This window comes from Mastigoproctus giganteus, chromosome 8 (genome assembly GCF_048544385.1).
Source record: "Mastigoproctus giganteus isolate SK-2022 chromosome 8, ASM4854438v1, whole genome shotgun sequence".
Classification (NCBI taxonomy): domain Eukaryota; kingdom Metazoa; phylum Arthropoda; class Arachnida; order Uropygi; family Thelyphonidae; genus Mastigoproctus; species Mastigoproctus giganteus.
The window spans coordinates 27,564,535-27,590,509 of NC_143582.1; the positions used below are offsets into that span (position 1 = coordinate 27,564,535).

The 25,975-nt window shown below is 36.0% G+C and overlaps 1 protein-coding gene across 4 annotated transcripts in view; it reads right to left on the reverse strand.

The window, feature by feature from the left end:
* LOC150081391 (protein lin-28 homolog) overlaps positions 1 to 25,975 on the reverse strand; it is a 324,578-nt gene that overhangs the window by 233,257 nt on the left and 65,346 nt on the right. Inside the window, exon 1 of one of the 4 annotated variants that reach the window (XM_090379263.1) lies at positions 6,088 to 6,180. The exons of the other annotated variants lie outside the window; for them this stretch is intronic. Within the exon in view, the coding sequence (XP_090235389.1) occupies positions 6,088 to 6,112 (25 nt within the window). The 5' untranslated portion in view covers positions 6,113 to 6,180. Of the gene's footprint in view, positions 1 to 6,087; positions 6,181 to 25,975 lie in introns of those variants that run through there. 4 annotated transcript variants of the gene reach the window in all.

Below are 25,975 nucleotides of genomic sequence, written 5' to 3' on the forward strand. Positions count from 1 at the left end.
TATAGTTTTAAGTTCGCGCTTCCTATAGTTATAACCCCTATAGTTTTAAGCAGACGGACAGACGGACATGTGCATATGCGCCTAAAAAACGTGCATGCAACACTTGGAATTAAAAATATCGTTCGGTTTAGTTAAGAAGTCTTTAGTAATTTTGAGGAAATTAGTAATTTTGAGGAAATATACTAAGTTAAGAGAAGACCACTTAAAAGGCAGAGAAAATATTTTAGCGATCATCAGAAACTTGTACCTAACAAGAGATTCCGTAAAAATGAATGATTTCCACTTGCCAGAGAAGAAAGAAATCACTTCGAATAAAAAATAAATAAATAAAAATATTCTCAAATCGTTGATACAATAGTAAGCTTAAAAGAATGTAACTCCGAAGCTGAAATACGAAAGGAAAAATATAATTGGGATGCAATGTTCAAATGATAAGAATACAGGCGATTTTTCAATGAACTAATAGAGGTAAAACAAAACATAAATAAGATGTATTGCTCTGCATAAATTTTATGTGCATTAAAACTACATTATATTTATTGCTCACCGCTAAATTCTAATGTTTTGAAACCCTATGATGAAACATATTATGTTTTAGTTTAGAATTGTTATATAATATAATGGTTTTTCTAACCTATTCATAAAAATATCATGAAATTAATATGATCTAATTTTCGATTACCATACTAGGGATATAATTCAATTTTTTTCCTGTACGAAACTTAATCTCTTATGATTCAGTTTCACAATAGTAATTAAAAATTAAAAATCTAGTACTGCCTCAAAAAAGTTAAAATTCATTACAGATATATTAGAAACAAGTTTTATGAGTTACGGAAAAAAAATTACTTAAACTTTTGAAAAGTCTTCTTTCAGCTTTTTCATCCTCTCCCCCTTACCAACGATTGTATCAGCTGTTTTTTTTTTTTTTTTTTTTCGACACTGAGTAAGTTCCTTTTACAAACAGATAAACTGGCTTTAGAATGAACAATAAGAAGGAGATAATTTCCGAGACAAATATCACTGGAATATACAGTCCTATAACCTTATCTAGCATCTACCGATAAGGTTACAGAGAGATCCGGAAACTCTACAATGTCAGATTATTGCGATGTACTCAAGAAAGCGAATTTCTCTTTCTTAACAGCCACTTTAAGGATGCAAGTTGCGAGACAGCAACTTCGTTAGAAGAGAATGAGCGTTCCAGATACAAAATTCAAATCTCTTAAAAAGAGGTTTGTTTGAGTTTGACATTTTGGATCCTTTAAGGTGTGTCGCTTTTGTATGGTTTTGGCATGTGTTTTATAACCAGCACTACTGTTTATTAAATGTAATCTGTAATCTGTTGAATGTAATCTGTTTATTACCCTCCTACCGTGTAGGCTAAAAGAGTAAATTAAAAGCTATAAATTATTCTCTTGTTGGATTACAGATATCATATATGCATAGAAGAGTTCTTGATACAAATTATTCAGCATAATTGATAATTACATTTAAGTCATTAAACGGGCCACTTATTAAGATGAATGGTCAACAGCAGGCATGTTTTTACATGAATCCGTAATTTGCAACAGTCAGTAACCGGACATTGTTTAGGCTGCCTAGTTATGAAACAGATTTCCCTCTTACTAAATAAACAGTGGAACCTTTTCGCAACTTGGTCGATTCATTGCCAAACTGACGCACCTGCGGAGTACGGGCATGGGATACTTATACCTTACTATCCTCTTCCCTGTAATGCTTCATTTCATGGCGTACTACTTATATTCTGTCATTTATGGTTCCCAGCTATCCGATTCAACCATCTGAAGATCCATATTCAGTATCATAAGGCCTATTAAGTTATGTGGTTGTTGCATAGATTTGTCAGGATCAATTCCAAATGTGTTGAAGAAGTTGAGGAAAGTTGCTGGGAATACTGAGTGCAAATATGTGAGATGTTTGAGGGATCCCGAGTCGGAATCGTGAATGAGATTGGTTTCTTGTGGGCATGCTTGGGTTGGAGCCTGTTTCAGAAACATTTGCAGTGTTTATTATGCCATTATCAGCTTGGTAAGGGTCATCACTCACCTAGAGATTACTTGACCATGGCTTGATGCCTCCAGGAAGTGGTGCCAAGGTTAACATGAAATATTGATCTCGAGATGGTCAGAGGATTCCCATTATCCAATTCAATATCAACATCCAGTATTTAATAATACTATATAGTTTACTGAAGGACTGTGGTTAGTGTCAAGGGCCACACTTCACTTGCATATAAGAGGATGGGAATGAGACACATCTGTATGTATCAGCAAAGCAGCTCCTAGTTATTATGTCAACCGTGTATTATCGACCACAATGCGGCATACATATTCTTCTTCTTAGTAAAAGACTACCCTGTTGATTTTCTTCTACGTCTTTTATATGCGAAACTGCCTACCTGAGAGGGTGAAGGAAGGAAGGAAGGAGTCTCCTGTGTCTAATCTGAAGTCACAAAGAACTTCGAGTGATCGGCATGTGATTGAAATTGTAATGGGCAAAAAGAAAGGCCTTAGGGCTGGAACAGAGAGGACAAAAACTGGATCCTTGCCCCTTATAGTACGCCCCTTATTTCAAACTGCTTTCTCATCGTGATATACCTGGCTTTCAGAACATTAAAAAATTTGAAGGAGATGACTATCCATATTCTGGTAAGGTTTTAGAAAGAAGAAAATTACTACTTATGGACAGTGTCATAAATAGACTTTATATCCAAAACTGCATCAAGTTTAAATTTTCTGTTAAATGCTTGCTGTGTTTTGAACAGGGTATCTATTTGTAGTCGTGGATCTTCCATAAATGGCAGAATGTAAGTGGTACATCTATTACTAAAACAGAACTACAGGCTGGACTGTTATTGTGAATACTTTTAGGAAGAAATAACTGATGGAAAAAGGTCATAAATAAATTTAAGACTATCTTTTATTTGGTATGGGAGCACTTCATGATAGTCTAACGATTTTGCCGCTTAGCACTCGTTTGATTGAAGAGGTCTGGCTTCAAATCTCGTGGCAGAATGGAGGGATTGTTAAAAACACCCAGTCGGAATGTCGATCTCAGACGAAAACAGATTTCGAATTTTTCAGCCGCACAACATGCATATCGGCCTATGAGCACACAGTGTGCAGATGTAACACGACAAGCCGTGTCAAGAGACGTATAAAAACTGATGCAGTAGTCGATGCGCAAAAAATTCTCAAGAATGAGAGTTACTTTGGTATGGGCTAGACATAATAAATTTACCAGATTTTTGGCACTGACTCAGTTATGAGAATTTCAAGATGCAAAAAATTAAATCTATTATGTATGAATCTGTTGAGGTTTAACATGAATGTGGAAAGCCACGAGAACTCAACTCATCATGGCTTTGTTTGGGAAACTGTTTATTATCCTTATAAGTTGATTAGTTGTATTCCATTGAGGGGGTTAAGAGATATGGCCGGCTAGTGCGAGTTGTGTCTGCGAGTTTGAATACTGTATTGGATTTAAAGACCCTCGAGTAGAAAGTTGAATGGATTTTCATCCAGCTCGTGAACAATGCTTCTGTTGCCAATTATATCTGTCCTTAAAATATCGTCGCCTGGCCTTATTCTTATCAATAAAAGATAATAACACTTCGTCTCTAAATGGCTAAGATATGAAGAACAGAAATTAGTAAGTGTATAAATATTGTTAAGGGTATAAGCAAAAGAGCTCAGATCTTTTCTTCAGAATAAGGTAATGATTGAATAAATAGAGATATTAAAGGATAATGTGATAGACAGATAAATCAATAAGCTGGCTACAGCAGGTCACTCTGCATAATCAACAATAAAATACTCCATTAATTATTCATTAATAATGAAACTTCTGCAGAGATATCTGTCTTTAAAAAGAGCATAGTTGTTATTTAGCTAGAATGTAGTTATAGTGAGGCATTCTTAAGTCAGAGAAATGCAATTAGTTTTTCAATTTAAAAAAAAAGCAGAAAAAAAGGGAAAATGAATGAAAAGAAACACCCAAAAGCTTATCATATCCTTCCCCACGTAATATTATTTATATATGCATTACTCTCTGCTCATACAAATTTTAACTATATACAGAATAACATGGGATACTATTTCTAGTATACGAATATTTGCTTTCGCATATCATATATTTCTATTCCTATCTTCAATTTATGTAATATATGTAGAATACGAAAAGTATTCTTGTATATTATATATGTGATTGCATTACATTATTCTCTGCAATTAACGTTACTCATATTCAGAAATAAAGATTTTCATATCATAGTGTTATGATATTACTATATACAACGTGTATGTATTATAAACACTTTCTAAACGTGTATGTGAGAGAGAGATTAATTCCAAAAACAGTTTAATTTTCAAGATTAAGTATTCTATTTAAATTTTGATGAATTGTGTTTATATTTACTATATTATCCGTGTAGAAATTAGTTTGTATGCCTATGGAATTTCTATTTCAGCTAGAAATAATAACTTTTATCTTATAGCTGTAATTTCACTATAAATAGTGCTCGGCATCTAAGGTATAATGAAGATACTCTTACTATCCAAATTCAATACAGGAATATACGTTTATCTCAAATCTACATCATAAGATATTCCTACAAAAATACAATGTCTCTGCAGGTATTATACATCTCAAAAATAACCGTATTCGTGACAGTTATAGTATGATAGTGACAGAGCTATTCCTTAACAGATAACTCCATATATATAAATATTCATGCAACTTCTGTTTGTCTGTAGTACGTTTATATATATATATATATCTGTGTTAGTGTTGTTATTTGGGATGTACACACGCATGTGATATTAATTTGGTCAGGCAGAAATAAAATTAATGATTCTATTTAAAAATTGCAATCACTTAAGTATTCATAAAATATTCCTTGTATGGGTTCTAAAAATTTTAAGGAACAGAAAAATATAATGCTTACCTTCAACACAGAGCAGTAATTCTCTTTGCCTACAGTAAAGAATATATATGTAGCGTAGCCAGGATTTGTAACAGAAGGGATTCAAAATCCATGTGACCGAAAGTGGGAGGGGAGTTGAAAGGCATTATAAGAGTTTTAGGAGGGGATGTTGTACGTATGCAATAATAATATAAATTCCTCGAATGAACAAAGAATAAACATGCTATCTTTTCAGGAATGTCTTCATTTGTAATAATAATGCTCACTCACTCCTTATATTTCTAGATACCAACTCAATAAAAAGTAATATGCTGAATATCAAAAATGACTAAAATATAGCCTATGAAATATATGATGTTAATGCTAAGAATAGTTTAATTTAAGACAAATATTGAACTATTTTGTTTCAAACTGCCATGTGTCCTAGAAGCCAAAGCTACTACTGAAAGCTGTTTCATGATTCAATTCATGTGTCATCATTTAGTCTGATATAAATAATGCAGATTATGTTCTTTTTGAGCTCAGAAGTGGGCAAATGAAGATTTTATTGAAAGAAAAGTAATTACCCTCCAAAAAATAAAATAAAATCAAGAACGCATATATTCTACTACATTTTTTAAACAATACTACCATACAAATGAAGTTAAACTGAACAGAATTGGATCTCAGGGTCTTGCTATAATTATTACCAGATAACTTATAATTAACAGAAAAATCGGAATTAGTGCAAATGAGAAAAATCAACAGAATCTCCTCTCTCTCTCTCTCTCTCTCTCTCCCAACGACCTAAGAACAGTAATCAAAAGAGACAATATCATACTTTTCAAATATATCAAAATACATAAATTCAACCTAAAAATTGTAAATGATCTGACTGGGAGGAAATATATTGTATGAAAACATTACACACCATTTAAAAGTCCTGTAGCCTTGTAGCAATTATCCATAATGTCCACTAAATTTTATACTTAAAAGCACATTATAAACACATAAAAAAAAACCACCGCATTTACTAACATCTACACACCAGTTCTGATTGATTGGGGCTTAGTTTAAAGTTAATTGTTCAAGTTTCTGGAGGTAAGGGGAAAAAAATCTACATACTGTTCTGCAATGATTGAAAAGCTGTCCCACTTTACCTGAGGTATCACTTGTAGTTTCCATACTGCTAACGGCCAACGTCTCATTAATTTTCCCATCACAGAATTCTTGATAATAACTGCTTAGGATTTGTAGATGTCTCAGCGTAATGTGAGCTCAGAAATCAATCATGTAAATAAATCCTACCAGTTCAGATTCGAACCCGTCTTTTATTATCCCTTGCGCTGGAAAACAAACGTGAAATTTCCTAACAGCTTAACTTCGAAAAAGAGCTTCTAATTATACACTGTAGTGTCAGGGTAAGTTGGAAGGAAGGCAATGCATTATCTGAGTAGGCTATCGCAGCAACGACAAGTTAGGCTTAGTGACCAATGTAAACAACTGGTCATCGCCTGGCACCAGCACCCCAGTTTCTGAGATATAAACTACACCTCGGTTGTCACATGGAAAGAGAACCTTCTAGGAGCTGCACGAACGTTTCAGAGATTTTTTATGCTGGGAAAAATTACGTTTAGAGGCAGGATTTCAGCACACTATCTTCTACAGAGGTGTGATCGCACTAAGCCTAACCGGCGTTCACCAATACTGGTATTAAAAACCACAATAGTCTCACTGATTATACATTCTAGCACTTACAGTTCTGTGTGAGTGCGTCTCCTTCGGTAGGAGTACTGTAACTGGAATAAGGAGGCACCTAAAACGCATGGAGTTTACATCAGGACTGCAGAGCACGTCTGTCCTTCCCACTGGTTTCGAAACACCGGCCTTCTGTGACATCAGCGATTCACGATAGCCATGTTCGCGGAAGACTGTCACTCAGGTCGTTGCCGGGGTAATAGAAAGCTGTTGAGCAATCTCTCATCCAGTTTGAGGTGGTCAAGACAACTCCCTTAATTATACGGCAGCTATGCTATCAGCAGCACACCATGTTGTAGCCTTACGGCACGTCGTTATGAAACACTGCAAGCACAGCCAGGGATTGGCTCTCTGTACATGTGAGCTGTCGATGAAAACTTTGCTCGTGACCAGAGGATGATGGGAATTGTCTTGCGTGCATTTTGTCCATCTGTCCTCGTGGTGACCACGCGTAAGCACTCGTAGACGACCACTGCATCACTCTCGTATGAACAAAAACGTTTACGACATTTTGACGGAAACTCCATGTGTCGATTATCCAGTGACTCAGATGCTGCATGGCGTCACGCGCGCAATTCGTCAGCGATAATGGTGGGAGGAACGACCACAGAAGCGGACAGTGACGGAGATGCCTAAAATACTATTTAGCAATCGGACATCTTATGAAACTAACTTGCGTAGAGCTGAAACTTTCGTCTAAGAATGTGGCAAACATTTGAACTGTAAGAACAACGTTTCTTTGTTTGGTAACCTCTCTACTCCCAGTCTATCCCCCAGTTGCTTCCCCTTTCCAGATGTGCGAGATCCCTCCCCCACCCATGGGGTGTATAGGCCCGAGGGAAGTGCGTTTTTCCAGCTCTAAGAACATCAGCCCCCACCACCCCCCCGGGTTCATCGTTCTCACAAACCAACACCCAACTGGCTTCTTGAGTAGTGAAGCGCAGATGGCGTGCTCACCCCCGTGACCCACCCTCGCTAGACGCACGCCGTAGGGGTGGACAGTGAGAAAAAAAAAAAAAAAAACGAGCGTCTGCAGGAAGGCCAGAAAATGGATACATTGCTGTAGGAGATTTTTAAGTGATAACAACACTCTGAAATTTGTTTCAATATTCCCCTAAATCTCTTCATATATTAGGGGTAAAGAAGTTTACCTTAATGGAAATTATTTCCGGTTTGATGCTTCTTAGCAAGTTTCCACACCACATACAGGACCGAGAGGGATAAAAAAGAAGTATATTTCCGTAAAATAGCAGCAACCAAGGAGAGGTATAAGCACGCGTGTTGCACTGGTTGCCCAGGTTACGTAACTATTACCTGAATGAAAGCTGCTTGCCGCTCGCGATGGTAGTAATGGGCGGTGCTAATGTAGCGTTCGCATAGCGTTCCATGCATGCACGCGCGACAAAAGTGACAGAAGTGGGTCAAATGGTCACCACCTGTGGCCATAATGCCGTCGGGGACTCCTTGGGCGCTGGATGTCGCTTGTGGTTTCCCTGTCGATGACCTTGGCCCACTGTCACCACGAACAGACAGTTTCCAGGTCGACTTGGCCGACAGTACTTTCATTCTCCCGTTCCTCTCCCATCTTCTAGTGCGTGATTTGTCTCTGCGATCACGTGCAACTTCAACGACTCGCTCCGCTGGCACCGATTACAAATGGCCCGGAGTTGCTCCTGTTCGGGGCGTCCAATCACAGCCGCTAGGCGTCTGTCACGAGAGCAAATGACAGCGCGCTGATAACGAGCAACGGTAGGCGTCGGTGGAAAGAGAAGATTTGTAGTCGGCAATGGGGTGGAGGCGTAGCTATTAACGCCGGAGATTTTTTTATTTTTTTTTTTTAACTTTTCCCCTTCCTTCTTCTTCCCTCCCCCTCCCGTCCTTTTTTTTTTTTTTTTTGTGGAATGTAACAGTTGGGACCTCTTACTTGAATAATGAAAAATCGAAAATAGTTCAAATTATCCATTTAGAGCTAGACTTTTTTTTTTTCTCTTTCAAATTCGATAAATACCTGTTAGTATTTAAAGTGTTGGATTCGGGGATTGTAGGGATCTTTGGGAGGATCCCTACAATCTACATTTAAAGTGCTAGATTTGGGGATTGTAGGGATCTTTGGGAGGATCTCTACAATCTACATTTAAAGTGCTGGATTTGGGGATTGTAGGGATCTTTGGAATGATCCCCACAATACCCAAATCCAACACTTTAAATTTTATCAAGTTATTTACTTTCATGGTCGTCTCAGAACTAAAAATGGATTCTGACGCTGGATTTTATTCTCAAGTTTGCAGTAATAGTTTCCATGAGGAGTTTAGTGTTATTTATAGATATTATTTTTAACATGGAATTTAATGATATTTGCTTATCTGTTTATTTTTTTTTTCACTGACCTATCGAAGTTCATGGTTTAATTGACAAGCCTCGTTACTTAAACTGTTATTTGTGTAGCCTGTCGATTTAACTTTCCAACCATTATAAATTCATTGGACATTTCAACAGCAAATGCGCAAAGCTAGAGCCGAAGCATAAACTGCGCCTGTGGGTTTAGCTAGGTTGTTTTCGTAATCCAGGTTATTGCTTTTTGACAGATGTGGAAACAATTACCTTTAAGTACTAATCCGAATGGGTCTAAACGGTAATCCTAATCAGAAGATGGTGCCCTCTGGGTGGTGACACTTAATTGAGAATAAGTTAACAATAGTCTTCTATATTTGGGCGTTACTTATTCGAAGTGCAAGACTAGGCAACGTTTGAAGGATATATATATATATTATAATTATAGCAAAAGGTACTCGGAATGAAATAGCAGTTGTTAGAGGTTAGGTTTCTTGATCTAGTTTTTGATCTATTTACACCAGCTTCAGAGCGCCTCTTCCCCATTCCCTTCAGGGAAGTGCCAGATGACACCGAATGAAATTGGTAAAAGGTTGCCAGTTTTATCATATTACCGTTATATAATACATATTATTTCCTAGGAGAAAATTTAGATGAACAATATTAATTGCCCACTTTTTTAGTCCATGTCCTCAATTTTTTAATTAATGAATGGCTTTACCTTAAAGCTGCGCAAGTTCTTTCACAGAAACAACAAATAAATTAGGACGATTAGCATGGGCAGAGATTCTCTCATACACTTGATAAACTTAAATGGAGATCATATAAATAAAAACTGACTTATTTATTCAGAAAAAAATTCTCTTTTCTTTTGTTTGTTTTAAATTGTTTTTGATTCCTTTGCTTTAAATTGTTTTTAATCCATAAAGTATCTCTTTCATCAAGTGACCATTGTGAATACAAAAACCTATGTTATTTCTTGCTTCAGCATGAAAAGTTAGAGAAAAAAAAAATTTAAATAGTTTATGAATAACAGAAAATAAAATGCGCTATCATCTGGTTGGAATTTTTTTTTAAAGTAAAAGAAAAGAGATTTTTTTTAAATAAATAAGTCAGTTTTTATTTATATGATCTCCATTTCAAATACTAAGTTTATTAAGAGTATGGGAGAATCTTTGACCATGCTAATCTTCCTAATTTATTCTGTTACTTCTGTGAAAGAACTTGTGCAGCTTTAATGTGAAACTATTCATTAATTTAAAAATTGTGAGCATGGACTAAAAAAAGTGCACAATTAATGTTGTTCATCTAATTCTCCTAGGAAATAATCTTTATTATATAATAGTATTATGATAAAACTGACAACCTTTGGCCGATTTTCAATCGACATCTCCCTGAAGGGGAATAGGGAAGATGTGCTCTGAAAAATATATGAACTTTATCAAGAAACGTAACCTCTAACAACTGCTATTTCATTCCAAGTACCATTTGCTATGATTTTGATATAATTTAACTTGAGCAAGACTATTGCATGCAGTCAGCTTGGTGGGATAAAAATATATACTTCCCTGTGATTTTGACTGACTCAATCCCTAGTGGAAAGACCATTAAAAATTATTCTTGTTAGCGGTGAAAACCCAGCCCAGACATCCTCCCCCCCAAAAAAGGGAAATTTTGCGATGATGGTTTAACCACTATACAGTACTGCAAAGGAGGACAAGTTATCAAGCAAAATTATCTATTGGACTAATGTTGCTTATGATTCAGTTAATGTCAAAAAATCTGCATGGAACAAATAAAAGGTTGTTCTCTAAGGAAACGTGGCGGCATTTCTCGAACTGTGGTCCGCAATCCTTTAGGTATCCATAGAGGTACCAATGGGATTAGCGAATAATATAGGAAATTTCGTATAAATATTTATAATCCAATAAAATATACGACACAGAAAAATTTTGTTAAGCTTGAGGCGCGATCCGCGAAACATTTTTAAAGCTACAAAGATGAGGAGGGCCGACCATAGTCACTAAAGTTTGATCATTGGTATAAATGTGAGAGGTGGGAGAACTTGGAAGTTCAGAAGGCAACTGTGATCAGAGAAACGGGTCCTGTATTCATTTCAATTCAGTTATTACTTCATTTGTTCGGTTACCAAGATGATGAAATATATGTTAGAGGTTTTGCTTGGCCACCTTTGTCGCCCTATTTTTATTATATTTAACTATTTGCTATGGTGATATAAGAGAATGAAAGAAAGAGGTGCTTTAACTCTCCACATAAATTTTGCGAGCTGTACTGCGAAATATCATTTCATTTTTTACTATAGTAGGACTAATGTCCTTTTGACGAAAAGTGTAATGAAAGACACCGATCTTTCAAATTTTCAACTAATACCACGAGTTACGCCTTTATGTACTATTAATATGAGGAATCAATGCTAAATAAAAAATAAAATAATGCTAAATAAAACTAAATAAATTTTCTGTTGATATTTCTGGACGACCACACAAGGTCAAAGGAATTTACAGGTAGAGAGAATACAAGAACAACACCATATTTAGTAGCCACGCGAGTTTAAACCACATGGTTACTCAAGCGCGCGTACTTACATAGCCTGACGCTTGACCACTCCGCTACTGCGGCACTAATCTTAATGGTAGTGATCGGATCATTTATTTTTTAAGAATTTTTTTGTTATCACAGCCGGTAATACAAAAATGGCGGTGTTATGCGTTAAGTATTCAAACAAGTAGATAGAAAGAAGAAGCTTTTATTAGAAACAACTAGACGTAAGACTCCTTTTCTTTTCCTGGATACTGTTTCTTGTATCTGCCCGGTCCATTATCAAAATCACTTGCTGAGTACCAGGGACAATGCAGTTGTAACAGAAGGGAATTTTAATGAAGCGCTTAGCGTTGGGAATTGGAGGACAAGCCTATTTATTGTTATCTTGTATTCAGTCAGGTTGCATTGATCAAACCTTCCGTCTTTACAGGGCCAGACAATCTGAGGGAGGCCAAGGGGGAGGGGGGGATCTAGATTCCTTTACATTTTTAGATCCTGCGCTCGTTATTTATACTCATTTATATCTGTAGCCAGAAAAAAGCAAGCTATGTTCCGTATCGTACTGAAGATCGCTAATATATTAGATGACTGCGCATTGATCCATGAAGCCTAGGGACGGCTGTAATGCCACGCGCCTTCTCTGACATTTCATACTTTATTGTGTCCTAAATAAATTTTATCATCGTAGATCAATACTGATTCCCTTTTATACTGTGTTCCTTTAAATGGGCCTATTAAAACAGTTACCAACATTTGTTTTGTGTTTTGTTTTTACGATAGAAAAATTATGATTCTCATTAAGCTTATTGTTAATCATATATATATATTTTTTTTTTCGACTTACAAATGAAATTTTAAATTAAAAATAAATTCAGTATTAAGAGTTAAAACAAGTGAGTAAAAGCGATGAACATTTTTTCGACATTTAAAAATAAACGCTCCGGTGTTCCGAAATGGCATGATGTAGGACAGGGATTCCGAAAGTGTGGGACGAACCCCCCCCTGGGGGAACACTTAGTTTTTTTTTTGGGGGGGTGCTTGTTGTTTTCATGAAGCACTTTAAAGAGTAACGCAAACGTTCCAGATTTGGAACAGAAAACCTCTTCTTCATTGAGAAGTACGCTGGAAACAAATCTTGTCTGTTTCCCCATGTCAGAATAAAGTATTTACTCTATTAAAATAGTACGGAGTGTTTGTTCTTAGGTATTGAAAAGTAAATAGTAATCTAATTCACTTCTATCTAGCAATAATCAAGATTTAAGTTATATTCGTAAATAAAAAAAAAACTACTATTAGAAAGCAAGCGAACAAACAGTTGTGTTGAATGCTCCAATTATTTTTAAGTTTAAATTCTCTCTCAATTGTTCTCCAATTGGCAGACTGATTTGAGCTTTCGTTTTATGGTGACATACTGTAGAAGTTTCATTTTCATTTTTGTGTATTTGAAATGTAACTGCATGCTAAGCAGGGGCTGTCTGTGAGGGTGAAATAGGTGAGGAAATCTTACTGCTGGCCGAAGGCCGACTAATTCAATAGTCTTGCCTAGAAAGGGCGAGGAAAACTTCCCATCAAGACAAGAACTTCAACCGTTATTCCTTCAGTAGACACGCAAGTGAGCGCGTTTCCCATTGGGACCTGTAGCAACTTCCATTAAAACTTTACAAATTGGCGCAAATGAACTTTCAGTTGTGCAAAAGGAATTCTTGCAATCAAACTTCATTACTGCAATTCGCTTTAGACGGAGAGAACAATCAGCTCCTTGTGTCTGACTTATCCATTATCGGATGCTCTTTTATTCAAATATTACTGCACCATTTCGCACCATATTAATGCACCATTTTGCTGTCCAGTTTTTTGTAATAAAATTTAACTGAGATTATGTTTTATTCTCTGATAATGTTTTCTCATTAAGAAGCAGGCCTTGTTGATAAACTCATCATAATAATTTGCCCACTCCGACCAAGAGTGGCAAAAAGATAAAAAATAAACTAATATATGGATTGTTACAGTTCAGGCTCGTTTGATTATAAAATCAAACGCATCAGTGATATAGCCGAGTGGTCAAGAGGGAGAATGCAATAACACGCTCTCTTTGAGTGGAGCGGGGTTCAAGCCCGTGACTGCTAAATACGATTAATGTTTGTATTGATGATTTATTGTAAACTCCACTGACCTGGTGGTAGTGCCGGAGTATAAACAAGAACATTTTTTAAAATTCCTATGCAGCATTCGACTCAAGAAGTGTTCACCAAAACTTCACCATCTGACAGGTAGCCATGAGAAGCGATTTGTATAGCACGGTTGCACTGGGAAAATGGGATAATTTTATCTCTTTATTTAATAAATTTTCTAAAATTAAATTTAATAATTTTTTTTTCTAAAAATAGCGGAAGCTAACTTCATGAGGTTTCCAGATAATGGCACCTTATTCTCAAATGGATTTATGGTAATTTTATAAATCTGTACAATTAAATTTACTCTTTCAAAACCCCTAAAAATACGTTTTAATAAACCTAATCTGCTTGCTGCAACTTTAATTATATTTAACATATAGGAGTTGTTTTTCGCATTAAATTATAAAAGTAATAAAAAATGTAAATCTAAACATATCACATCAAAATATTATAGGGAAGTTAGATTTCCATAATGACCACTCTTATACCACGTGAATATTAAGATAGTTTTATTTTTTATCTTTTTCTTCAGGAAACGTGGTATAAGAGTGGTCATTATAGAAAACCACCATGTAACGTCCTACTACAATTATATTGTAGGGAAGGTTGCCTGAATTGGACCACACAGAAATTTCATATAATATAAATTTTCAGTAGCTGTCTGGAGTGTGTTTATTTTGACCATAAGAATTCCCCTTGTAACAGTACCGTTTTAGTAGAAGAAATCCTGCTACACTGAAAAATAAATTATGTACAGACTTGATTTAATGTTAATGTTATTTATCATCGTGATAGCTGTTGAACAAAATTTGAACAATATGATTTAACTTGTATAGTTCGGTAATTATTTATTCAAGTCTTCAATACTGTCTTATTTTTTTCTGTAAAATTTAAAATAATTTAAGAAAATTTAATAATGTAATATAAATTAGCAATGGGTGGTCTAGATTGGACCACTGTTTCAATGGATAGAAGTCAAATTTTAAACTCAATTATCGTAAAATATATTCAGTTATATTTATTTTAATGAAATTTAGTTAATATAAATAAAAATAAGTAATTGCAATAAATATATTAATTGATAAGTAGATTATTAAAATTAATAAAATCGACATTTTAATTTTTCACTGTTGGCTACTTAAGTTTGGATTGCAAATATGATACAGTAATATATCCATTTTTTTTAACGTTGACATAATATTTATAAAAAACGTTAAATGTATACTTAAGTATAGTTTAAATTTGCTTGTATAATATTGAGCATTATTATCCGAAAATTATGTTTGCTAATAACCAAATTATTAAGCAGAATATTTACAGGAGTAACCAGTGTGAAATACAGTTGCAAGTGCAGAGACATAGTGTACAAAATTCGATAAAATATTAATCTATTTTCGATAATTAAATAATTTAAACAAAACAAAATAAAATTATTTTTGATGGGAAAATTACGAAAAGTATCATTATTATAATTAATTAGATTATTTGGTGATAATATTACTATATACACTTCTTTAATTTACTTAATATTAATAAAATAGTTTGATAACTGATTCGTTGCTGTATTTTCATGACAATATTGATGCGTAAAAAGAAAATCTTGCACGAGGCTCAAGAATGTCTAGTTATGGTACTGAAGTAAACAGTGGTGCTACATTGTAAGAAACCTATTGGTCCGGTCCAGTCCAGGCGCCCACTCCTTGGATTGTATTGATTGTGTATCTTTATGTTGCATTTAATTTTTCATTTGATACATATTTCGTAATGTTTGCTAAACATTATTGACTTTCAAAGTTAATCAAGTGATCCAGTTTAGTAACTTTCTCTTAAAGTCCTTTTCTTAACCATTAAAATGAAATGCCCGTTTTTGTGCCGGTTAGAATCATTGTGGTAGCAAAATAGCATTGATCATTATTGGGAGTCGTACATCCTCAAATCTATAACTCCTAATAATGACCAGTTATTACTCCTTTTGGTCTTGTGCTTGCATCAGAATTTTATACCAAATTTATGCCAAACCTCCTACGAAATTTCTTTAATTACTTTTTATCTTTAATTGCTCCAAAATTCTCGTATTTTTGAGAAATTTTATTCTAACTTTGGATATCACATTTCATTTCATTTCACGAAACAAATTACGAATAGGCTCTGTCTCAAAAGCATGCTCGTTAAGTCGATTGTTCTGAGCACACTTTCCTATAGAAACAAAGTTATAAATAGTAGTTATTTCCTCAGAGTAGCTTGCAAAAGCATATTTAATTCATCATGTAGCGAAAATCGGGGCACCATTAAATACTCACGGGATCCGGGACTAGCACAGTTTTGTGGGCTCCTGGATTGTTCGAATATATAAGTAAAGTTTTGGCTTCCTATTGTAGCCGGGACCTGGGATTGCAGCTTCCCTAGCCACTTCCTAAAGGAAGTGGCTAGGGAAGCTGCAATGGGTCCCTTGCTGAAATACTATACATTTGCAGTGAAAAATAATAGAAATCAATATAACTGCAACTAACAAAACAAACAAAAAAAAAAAAAAAACAACAATAAAATTGGAAAATGAATATATATCCTGTTATATAAACAGTTTTTCTATTTTCTTTGAGTGCGGTGCACGGGCAAAGATTTAATCTCACAGCTAAAAAGTTCTTACTGCACCACTCAAAACACTTTGATGCCATAATTATTTTATAGCATGAGCGAGTTTGTTAGAAGGTCATGTGATTGTCTGTCGCTATTCTGGATCAAGATTAATAATCCATTGATAAACTGACTCTTTGAACGTCGTCCAAAAAAAATTAAACACATGGCGCAGACTCAAGTAACGAAACAACCATAATACCAGGTCAACCAGCGCGGAGACCCGAAGAGTTGGGGGCCTGATGGCTGGTTTGGTACGATTGTTAAAGATCACGTGGGGCGTTCAGAAGTCTGGTGGGGAACAGAATTTATAGTTTCTCCCCTCCACAGACAACCTTTCTTGCTGCCTGGCTATTCTTGTTTCGCTCCTGGATGAACGATATTTGTAACTACCACAGCTGTAGTTGTTTCAAGGTCAATCACTAGGCACCCCTCTCCGCACTCATGTTATTGCATGAGTTCGGAGAGGAGTCAGTTTATCATTCGTCTGAAAGTACATTTGTACAAAACTTTTGCCGTACGAATTATAAAGATGCATGCTGCTGAAATGTAACTCCTACGAAATTTTTTTTCCGTACGGTCGCAGTGGGAGTTTAGTCTCCCGTTTTATCCATTGTATTTCTAACTGCCGTACGGTTTTGTTGCCCTGCAATAGACAAATTCGTACATGTGAAAAGGGCCAAAGTCAGAATAGGCACCATCCAAAGCTAAGTTAAGCAGTTATCATAATGTAACATTTCATTTTCTAAATCATTAGGGCGCTAAGGAGGGAAGACGCAGCGGTAGCACGTGCGTTAACAGGTGTGCATTGTGTGCGTTTGAATATATTTTGAAAAAAATGCGCCAACTATTAATTGCATAGTAGTAGTAGGGTTTTAGGAGCATCAGCGACTAAGGAGTCTAAAGATAAATAGCCAAAAAAGCAGAAATGGTGATAGACAGAGGAGGAGAAGTGAGTGTAAAAGGAATAAAATTAGGGAATGAAATGTTGGAAGTGGTGGACAATATTACGTACCTAGGGAATGTATTAACAAAGGATGGCAGCCTAGATATGGGAGTAACAAGGATATAGCAGCTAGTCAGAGTTTCTTCTGTAACGTTAACAGAAGAGAATGAACTCGAACAGAATACCAAGAAGAGAATGAACTCGAACAGAATACCAAGAAGAGAATGAACTCGAACAGAGTACCAAGAAGAATGTTTGAGATGAAAATGGACAAGAAGAGGCCGAGAGGAAGACCCCCAGAAAAGATGGAGAGATCAGATTACGGAAGATGTGGAAACGAAGGGAACTGAGCAGGAAAGAATGACAAAAGATAAGATCTGTGAAGATAGAAAAAGATGGAAGACTTTGATTTACCTGACCCAGCCCTAGATTGGAACAGCGAGAAAGATACAGATACAGACGAGCGACTAAGGCCATATTGCTCCGTGTATATTGTCTGTTTGTCTGTAAACTGCGTGTGTTCTCAGGTCGATTTTCTGTTTTGTTGGACGAAAAACCCGAGTTTCCGGGAGAGAAAACCATGCTACTCTCGTCTGAGACCGACGAACTCAGCCAGGTTGTGAAAAAGGCCAATAAAAATTCCTTCCGCCATCGACGGGAATCGATCTCAAGGCTTTTCCAACCGGTGTGAGGACAGCGATCCTACTAACTGTGCTACCCATGAGGGTATTAACTGCATGCTGGAGGTAAACTCCTTTAGCCACTGGGTGGCTGTCCTAGAGTATTGTATCGATTTAAAAAAAAAAAAAAAAAAAAAATACGTAGAATAAAAATCAGAATTGACTGCATGTCACAAAATATGTATCATTATTTTGATCACGCTTTTCTTTGGTTCCACATGCAGTCGTATTACTAGATTTTGAAAATATCTCGCACGCAACAAAGATAACATCGGGTTATTCTGATGCTCGGTGAACGATATCAATCGTCATTAAGCGAATCTGCAGTTCGTGCGTTGACTAACAAAGGATTATTCTACGTGGAATTCACAGTGGTGTTCGATTTGTACGAAATTATTTTGCTTGTAAAAGTTCACATTTGCGCCTTCAAGAAAGGGCTCGCAGGTTAGAGTTCTTCCCCCAAAAAAGAGGGAAAAGATTCTATAGGTATATGAAATGGAAAGTTCCAAACATTTTCCGCAGTTGCTATAGTAACTTAACCCTTCTTCCCTCTTAATATCCAAAACAAAACCCCGGGGGCCGACCGGGCTAGCCGAGTGGGTAAAGTACCTGCCCGGCAACCCAAAGGTCGCGGGTTCGATTCCCGCCTCGGGCTTGGATCAAAGTACTGCAAAAAAACCTTGGGAGGTGCAATATGGCCACAGAAGCCGATGCACCAACAACTACCAAATCAAAAAAAAAAAAAAACCCCGGGTACACTACTGAGGAACATTTTCTGTTGTCCCAACAAATAATAGCTGTTCGCCTATTTCCTTATCCACAGCGATCTTCGCTATTTTGATTAATATCTCAAAATATAATAAACGTGTGATTTTAATCACATGTGTTTATAAACTGCATGTTGCAAAGATGCTTCGTTCGCATAGGATAAATCTGAAAAATCTCGGAGATGAAACTCGCGCCCCACGAAAAGAGCCTAACTTTATACTGAGAGGGAAAAGCCTAGAAAAATTCCTTTCCAGGTCAAGGTTGTCAGGAATTCAACTCTCATATTCTTACCCACCATCAAGCAAGCGAGGTGCACACCATGGGTTAAAGTCTAGCGTGCAGAAAATTCACACACGCCAAATTCATCTGATACTGCCTTGTATCTTATTTTAACTTCTCATACTTTGTTGATATTCGTTGCCAATTTAATGCTTTATCTTCACGTATCTCTCTACTAAATTTATAAAAATTATTTCTCTTCAGTAAAATATCACACTAAAATTAAATAAAAATATATTTCTTGATTCTTAAACTCAATGACTATTTTAGTTCGATTTCATGAGGAATAGATTTTTCTTTCTTTACTTTATAAATTCAACAGCGAGGGTGATTAACAGAGTTTTTGCACTGCTTCCTGAATTTTATGAACTACTGGCAATATTAAAATGAGGATACTAAATATTTATACAACACAAATTTCATTATGTGAGGCCCGCTAGAAGTGCGATTTCCAGTTGCATATTTAATGCCAGATGTGCGATAGATACTGGCTAATTGCATCAGACCATCACGAGAACAAGCCGCTTGCGACGAGTGAAGTCGTGACATTGGAGATGCAAAAGAAACTCTTCTCGGATGAATTTAAATTTACTGTTTATGCTTTTGATGGCGAAGAATTTGTTGGACTTCATATTAAGGAAGAGTTTGCTGTTAGCAAGGTGTGTCGACACCATAATGGTATTGACACCACCTCATTTGACTTTCGCAAAGCCAAATGAACTAGGATTGTGTTTTAACCGATTTCGAACTTTTAAATTCTGGCTTGGTATATACCTTTAATTTCGATATAACAGATCTTTCGAGGTGTAAAAAAATGCAGGAAATCTATTACGTGTATTAATTTGTATCCAATAACGAAGATCGATTAGCTGTTGTACCAATTTTACTACCTAGAATTATTTTTAACAGTGAATAATTATGCATTACTAAAAACTGTGCAGTACTATTGTAATCGTGCTAAATGGTTTTGCATACATTGAACAAATTGTAAATGGTAGTTCAAAAGGCCACTCTACATGTATCTGGTATTTCACAAAAAAAAAACTAAAAAAAAATCATTAAAACAAGATTTATCTTCATAGTGGAAAACAGGATAATAAAATTACTTTTTAAAAATCGAGCATCGACAATTCTGGCAATTTGAATATAATTTTGATACTGACCACCAGTGTAATCTTTTATACACGCATAGCAAGTGAATTCAACAGAGTTGCTCCACAGGTCCTTTTAAACAAACTCAGAACTATGGATAATAATATATTAATAAAGACCGCCAAGTGGGATCTTTTATACATACGTAGCAAGCGAATTCCAGAGTTGCTCTACAGGTCCTTTAACAACAAACTCAAAGCTATGGATCCCATGTGTCATTGCTCAAGTCAATAAAAAGTTTTCTTCCAGAGGAAGATAGCTTTCATTGCGTCATCGTTAATAAATCTCTCTTCGACAGACAGCAACGTGCACCGAGGCTCTTCTCTTGAACATCTCTTCAGCGTATTCGCTAATGAAAATTGTCCTTAAAATTACTGGAAAACCTATTAAAATCTCCATCTCCACGTCTGTTCTTGATTTTATGGCGCATCAACATCCTAGGATTTATTATGCATGTGGGTTATCTCTATTCACGGTGTGATTTGCATGTTATGCGAGCTGAAAAACGCAGAATAACTCATAAGGATAGGGGAGGGTACTTACTCAGCCTTAAATTCGTTAACTACAGTTTCTGTTGAATAGGCGTTCAAGAATTCCTGCTGTCTCTGGCGGAATTCGAACTGAGACTTCTCTAAACGAGTGAGAAGTAAAGAAGCCATTATATTGTCACTGAGGGCAAAAATTTTATAATCACAATCAAATGAAGTACTTAATAAGAAAACAAATAGAAGTACTGAAAACAATACGCTATATTCGAGCCAAGCACAAGGGTGCATAAGTACATGCGCTTCAAGTGACATTTAAATTACTATTTTTTCCTTATACACTATTACGATTTCTATGATTATTTTCCCTCTAGAGATACATGTACTCGTAAAGTTACGCTCATCTCTATTCCATATCAAATATCCATCGGCTGTAGCTAAATTGTTAGGAGGAAAATTCATTCAAAAGACAGGTATCAGAAGGGTTTTAGGAGCATCAGCGACTAAGGCCATATTGCTCCATGTATATTGTCTGTAAATTGCGTGTGTTCTGAGGTCGATGTTTTGTTTGCTGAGCGAAAAATCCGAGTTTCCAGAAGAAAAAAAAACAAACAAACCATGCTACCGCGCCTGAGACCGACTAACTCAGCCACGTTGTGAAAAATACCCATAAAAATTCTTCACGTCATCGACGGGTCTCAAACTCAGGTCTTTTCCACCCGGTGTGGGGAGGAGCGCAATGACGTATAGTTTAGTGCATAATTGGTCTTTGCATAATTTATTTATTTCGTTCAGTCTTAAATTTATAATTTAAAACTGAACCATGTTTATTTCCAAGTTTTAAATTTATAATTTAAAACCTGGAAATAAACTAAAAATAGGCGATTTCTTAGCTAGCATTACTTGTGAAAATCTGCTTCAGAATTTTTGCTGAAATTTGAATTTTATAAAATTTACGCACCACTATGTAACACTATTTTCATGCAGGTATGTTTCTCAGCGTGCCTGAGTTAATCGGTTCCAGGCGAGGGTGGTACGTGTTGTTTTTTTTTTTTTTTTTTTACCCTGGAAACTCTGCTTTTTCGTCCAGCATACTCACCATAACAACCACAGAACACACACAATTTACAGATATTATATACGGCACAATATGGTTGTAAGTTGCTGATGCGCCTAAAACCCTACACACATTATAAGCGTTTTAAGGATCGAGTCCTCTAAAATTGTTTCTCAATAGGGGTGCACTTTCTTTCTTCGGCGTCCATAACGTGAACTTTATTTTTTATTTATTAATTTATTGTTTACAGCACAACCTCCTTTCTTAAATGCTTGGATGTTATGATTAAAACTATTTAAATCTCCCTTTATGTACATCTTGTGCTTTACAAGTACCTGAACGAAAAATCGGTAATGTTTTTCAACCTACGGATAGAACACGTCTAGGTCATTACATCCAACACTAACCCTTCTGTTATCCTCACTCTTACTAAAGCCCTTACTGTATTATAACCCAAGGACAGAAAAACGTCAACGGGGAAAGGAAAGGGTGGGGATTGGCGAGAAAATCTGCTACGGCTGGGAAGGAAGGGGAAATGTGCTGCCATGGGTTCGGTTACTTTTAGATTTTGGAGAGTTTCCAGAAACCCTTGTTGAAGCAATTCTTACACATGATGACCAGTTGTCCTAAGATAGCTAGCGTGTTATTAATTATGTAGCGATTCGACTGTTAATTGTTTGGCAGACCTCGCTGACTGCCTACAGAAGTTAGACGCTCTGCGTTTTACGCTCACGAGACTCTTCTATGTCTATTTATTCTTTAAAAAAAAATCTGTTTATACATGTTATATGTGTGGACATGGGGCGACTCCTAGAACGTCTGTTCAACTCCGTCTCGTATCTCTACGAAGAACAGTATCACTCCAAATGGACCAGATATGTGAGTGACGTAGGTTTGTGTTGTGTATATTATGTGTGTGTTCTGTTCTAACCGCTTGGCTACCCAGAAGCATCAGTCACCTGGAGAGATAATTCTAGGTACTTGTCCACACCGCATATATGTTATATACGTCCCGAGTTTATATAACCTAGGTTTACAAGATATATAATACACGAGCATCGTGTTTAGCAGTCAAATGGGATAAATCGCGGTTAACTCAAACGCGTGTACTACTGTGTCCTCGTGCTTAACCACTCGTATATTAATTATAACAGCTTTCCGGTTATAAGTTTTTAATGTTTTTGCGTTTTATTCTTCTTTAATTGGATATTACAATATTTATATTTCAAAAAGCATAAACGTTTCATGGGAACGGTTCGTAGAAATAGATTTGGTGACTGGGGGTTAATGAGCTAGATGAGCCATTTCATAAGCCAGATGTCGCCTTTACATGTTGAAAAGGGTAAAAAAAATTCCCTTGCTGAATGCGTTTGTGAAGAACCCATAAAACTGTTTCTTGACTTCTTAGAGCTGAGATTCTGATGAGCTTTAATTTGGATCTCTATGAATTCCCCTACCATTATTCTTTATTTACTTGCTGCATACTTAAGCTATAATCATGTTTCTTAAATAAAGTGTCGTAATAGCTCATTTTTCTACAGTTACAGCTATGATGTCATTGATATAAAACTGAGTAATGGTGTTATTACACATCTGTTTTCGCTGGACAAGATCTCGCGCAGTCGCTCCACTCTTACCTTTGTCTATATTCACTTACACAACTGTTATTAAATAGTAACACACACACACACACACAGTAAACTCTTTAAAATTCGGTACCCTCGGGGATTGAGATGGTGCCGCACTTTAAAAGTTTCTAAATTATAGAGAGGCGTGCCTAGTAGTTCAGTACTTTTAGAGGAGCACATACAGCTGAACTTATTTATATCTCTGAAATATTGTAATGACTATCTTGCCCTTCTCTGCTTTTTCAGGCAGCAGAGTTTAAACTGTATAAATAATGCAATGGTCTTAAATTTCACAGCAGAACAAACTTGTCTTTGACGAGTTGCCCTGGTTTTGCACTACTTTCAACAGATAGTTTTTAAAATTTATTTCGTAGACTCACGGCAGCTCACATCGAACAAATCCTTTACAACTGTTTTGTTTGCGTGTTGTCAATAGAAACCACCTGTAATCTAGCGAGAGACAACTTAGTCCTCAAACAGCTGTCATAGAAGACTGATCTTTTAAACAAATGGTCAGTTAACCTTTTGGAGAGGCCATCTCTTTGAAAGTAGTGCAATACCAGGGTCACTCGTTGCAAAGGCCTTCTACTGGAGAATTAAGACATTGTGTTATCTCCGTTGAAATCTTGCAGGCGTGGAAAATCTTAACAGACATTCCATTGAAAACTTAATTCTCATGAAACATTTTCGTATGAAATTATAAATATTCTTAATAGACTTGAATTGCCGTTTTTTTATGTCCTGTTTTTTAGGCATTCTCGTGGGTTTACACTTTTCTTCTTAAGAATTTCTCCAATCAGCTTAACTTCCTCGCATTATAAGCGTTTGAGGACTTAGGTCCCTCCAGAATAGTGTTTCTCGAATAGGAGTACATTCTCTTTTCTATTCCACTGTTTTTTCCTTTAATGTTGAAAATCCGAAATATGCGCACACGTAAAAGGACCATAAAAAAGTGAAACTGTTGATTGTAGAGAAGTTTGACTTTGGGCCAACATGAACAACAGAAAAAGTTAAAATAAAAAAGGAAGTAGGGAAAAAAAAGTCGAGGTGACATTGTCTCGCTCTTCAAAAAAAGAAAGTCTGGTCTCTCACGAAAGTATGAAGGCTTTAAAAAACAAACAAAAACAGTGCTAAGACTTACTCCTTAGGACAGTAATAAAAAACACGAGTCAAAGAAATGGTTCTCTCTTTGGAATATTCACTGCACATCGAAGTCTAGATGTGCCAATGGATTAGCTGCTCTCTTATCGAATACTGACGAGAGACTGGAGATGAAAGAAATACATAAAGTACCCAGTAACGCCATGAGCAAAAGCTTCTTTCCCACTTCGGACAAACAGATATAATTTAAAAGTAAGTAAAGTCTAAGTGAAAAGCTTTGCTTAGTACAATAACATCATTAAATGCTTCTTTAAAACAAGGACAAACTCCTACTAAAAGTAAACTGTTTTCTCGGATGTTGTGATATCATCGTTAGAGCTGCCCTTTACAACCAATAAACAGAACCTTTTCCATTCTGTCTTTTAAAGTGCGTTGACACCATACAGTGAAAATTTTCAACATCTATTGGCATCCACCTCTTGCACTATAAGTTCATCACTGAGCTGTTCATTGAAGCTACTGGATATCTACCCTTCCCATCATTGAGGTGGTAATAACCATCAAAATGGCCATCTAAGTGATGGTACCGTACTAATAATAAAAGGAGGAACATTACTCTGTTAAAAAAGTCTTTGTGATTCGTGGTTGTGCAGCGCTAGGGAAACTTCCAACCATAATATAGCAAAGGAGAAAGCTAATTTCCTGTATAGCCGAGTGGTCATTCTAAGGTGCATAAGTACACGTGCCCTGAGTGACCGGGTTTCAAGCTGGCCGCTAAATACGGTGCTGTTTCTTGTATTCTCTCTATCTTGTGAACTCATTTGACCTTGTGGTCATCCCGGGGTATAAACAGAAAATTTATTTATTTAATTAGACCGTTTTTCTCATTTCCGTTATTTTAAAATATTTTTAACTCACAAATAATGATTTCTACCGTGCAACGACCAATTATATAGCGTATTCATTATACAGTATAGTATATTTTAAAACAATAATGTCAATTATATGTTAATTTAAGATTCATTGCAGATTATATCCTGCCGTATTATGATATACCCCAGCTGGTAAATTGATTTGGATTAAACCAACTTTGGACTAAACACAGTATGCTTTCATTCATTATATATAGGCCTATAATAAAAAATAATAAATAAAGCAGTAAACCGAAAATTTCCATTAAAAGTCAATTCTCATTTCATATTAACATATGCAATGTGGATTGACTTTTATATAATGACTAACTATTATAATGACTTCTATATTAACTTTCGTAGTCAATGCAGATACGTAGTATACACTTCGCGCGCGCGGCTCCGGCTGCACTAGGTCAGAAATACGCGGTTCGCGCTTTCAGGACGTAGACCCGTTATAAGCGGAGCGGACAACTCTGCTACGATGTACAGAAAAGTAGCCTATTTGATAGTTGGTGGACACGACTTGCTCTGGTCAGTGGTTAATAAATTAAAGAAGGCTAAACAGGTGGGCTCCCTTCC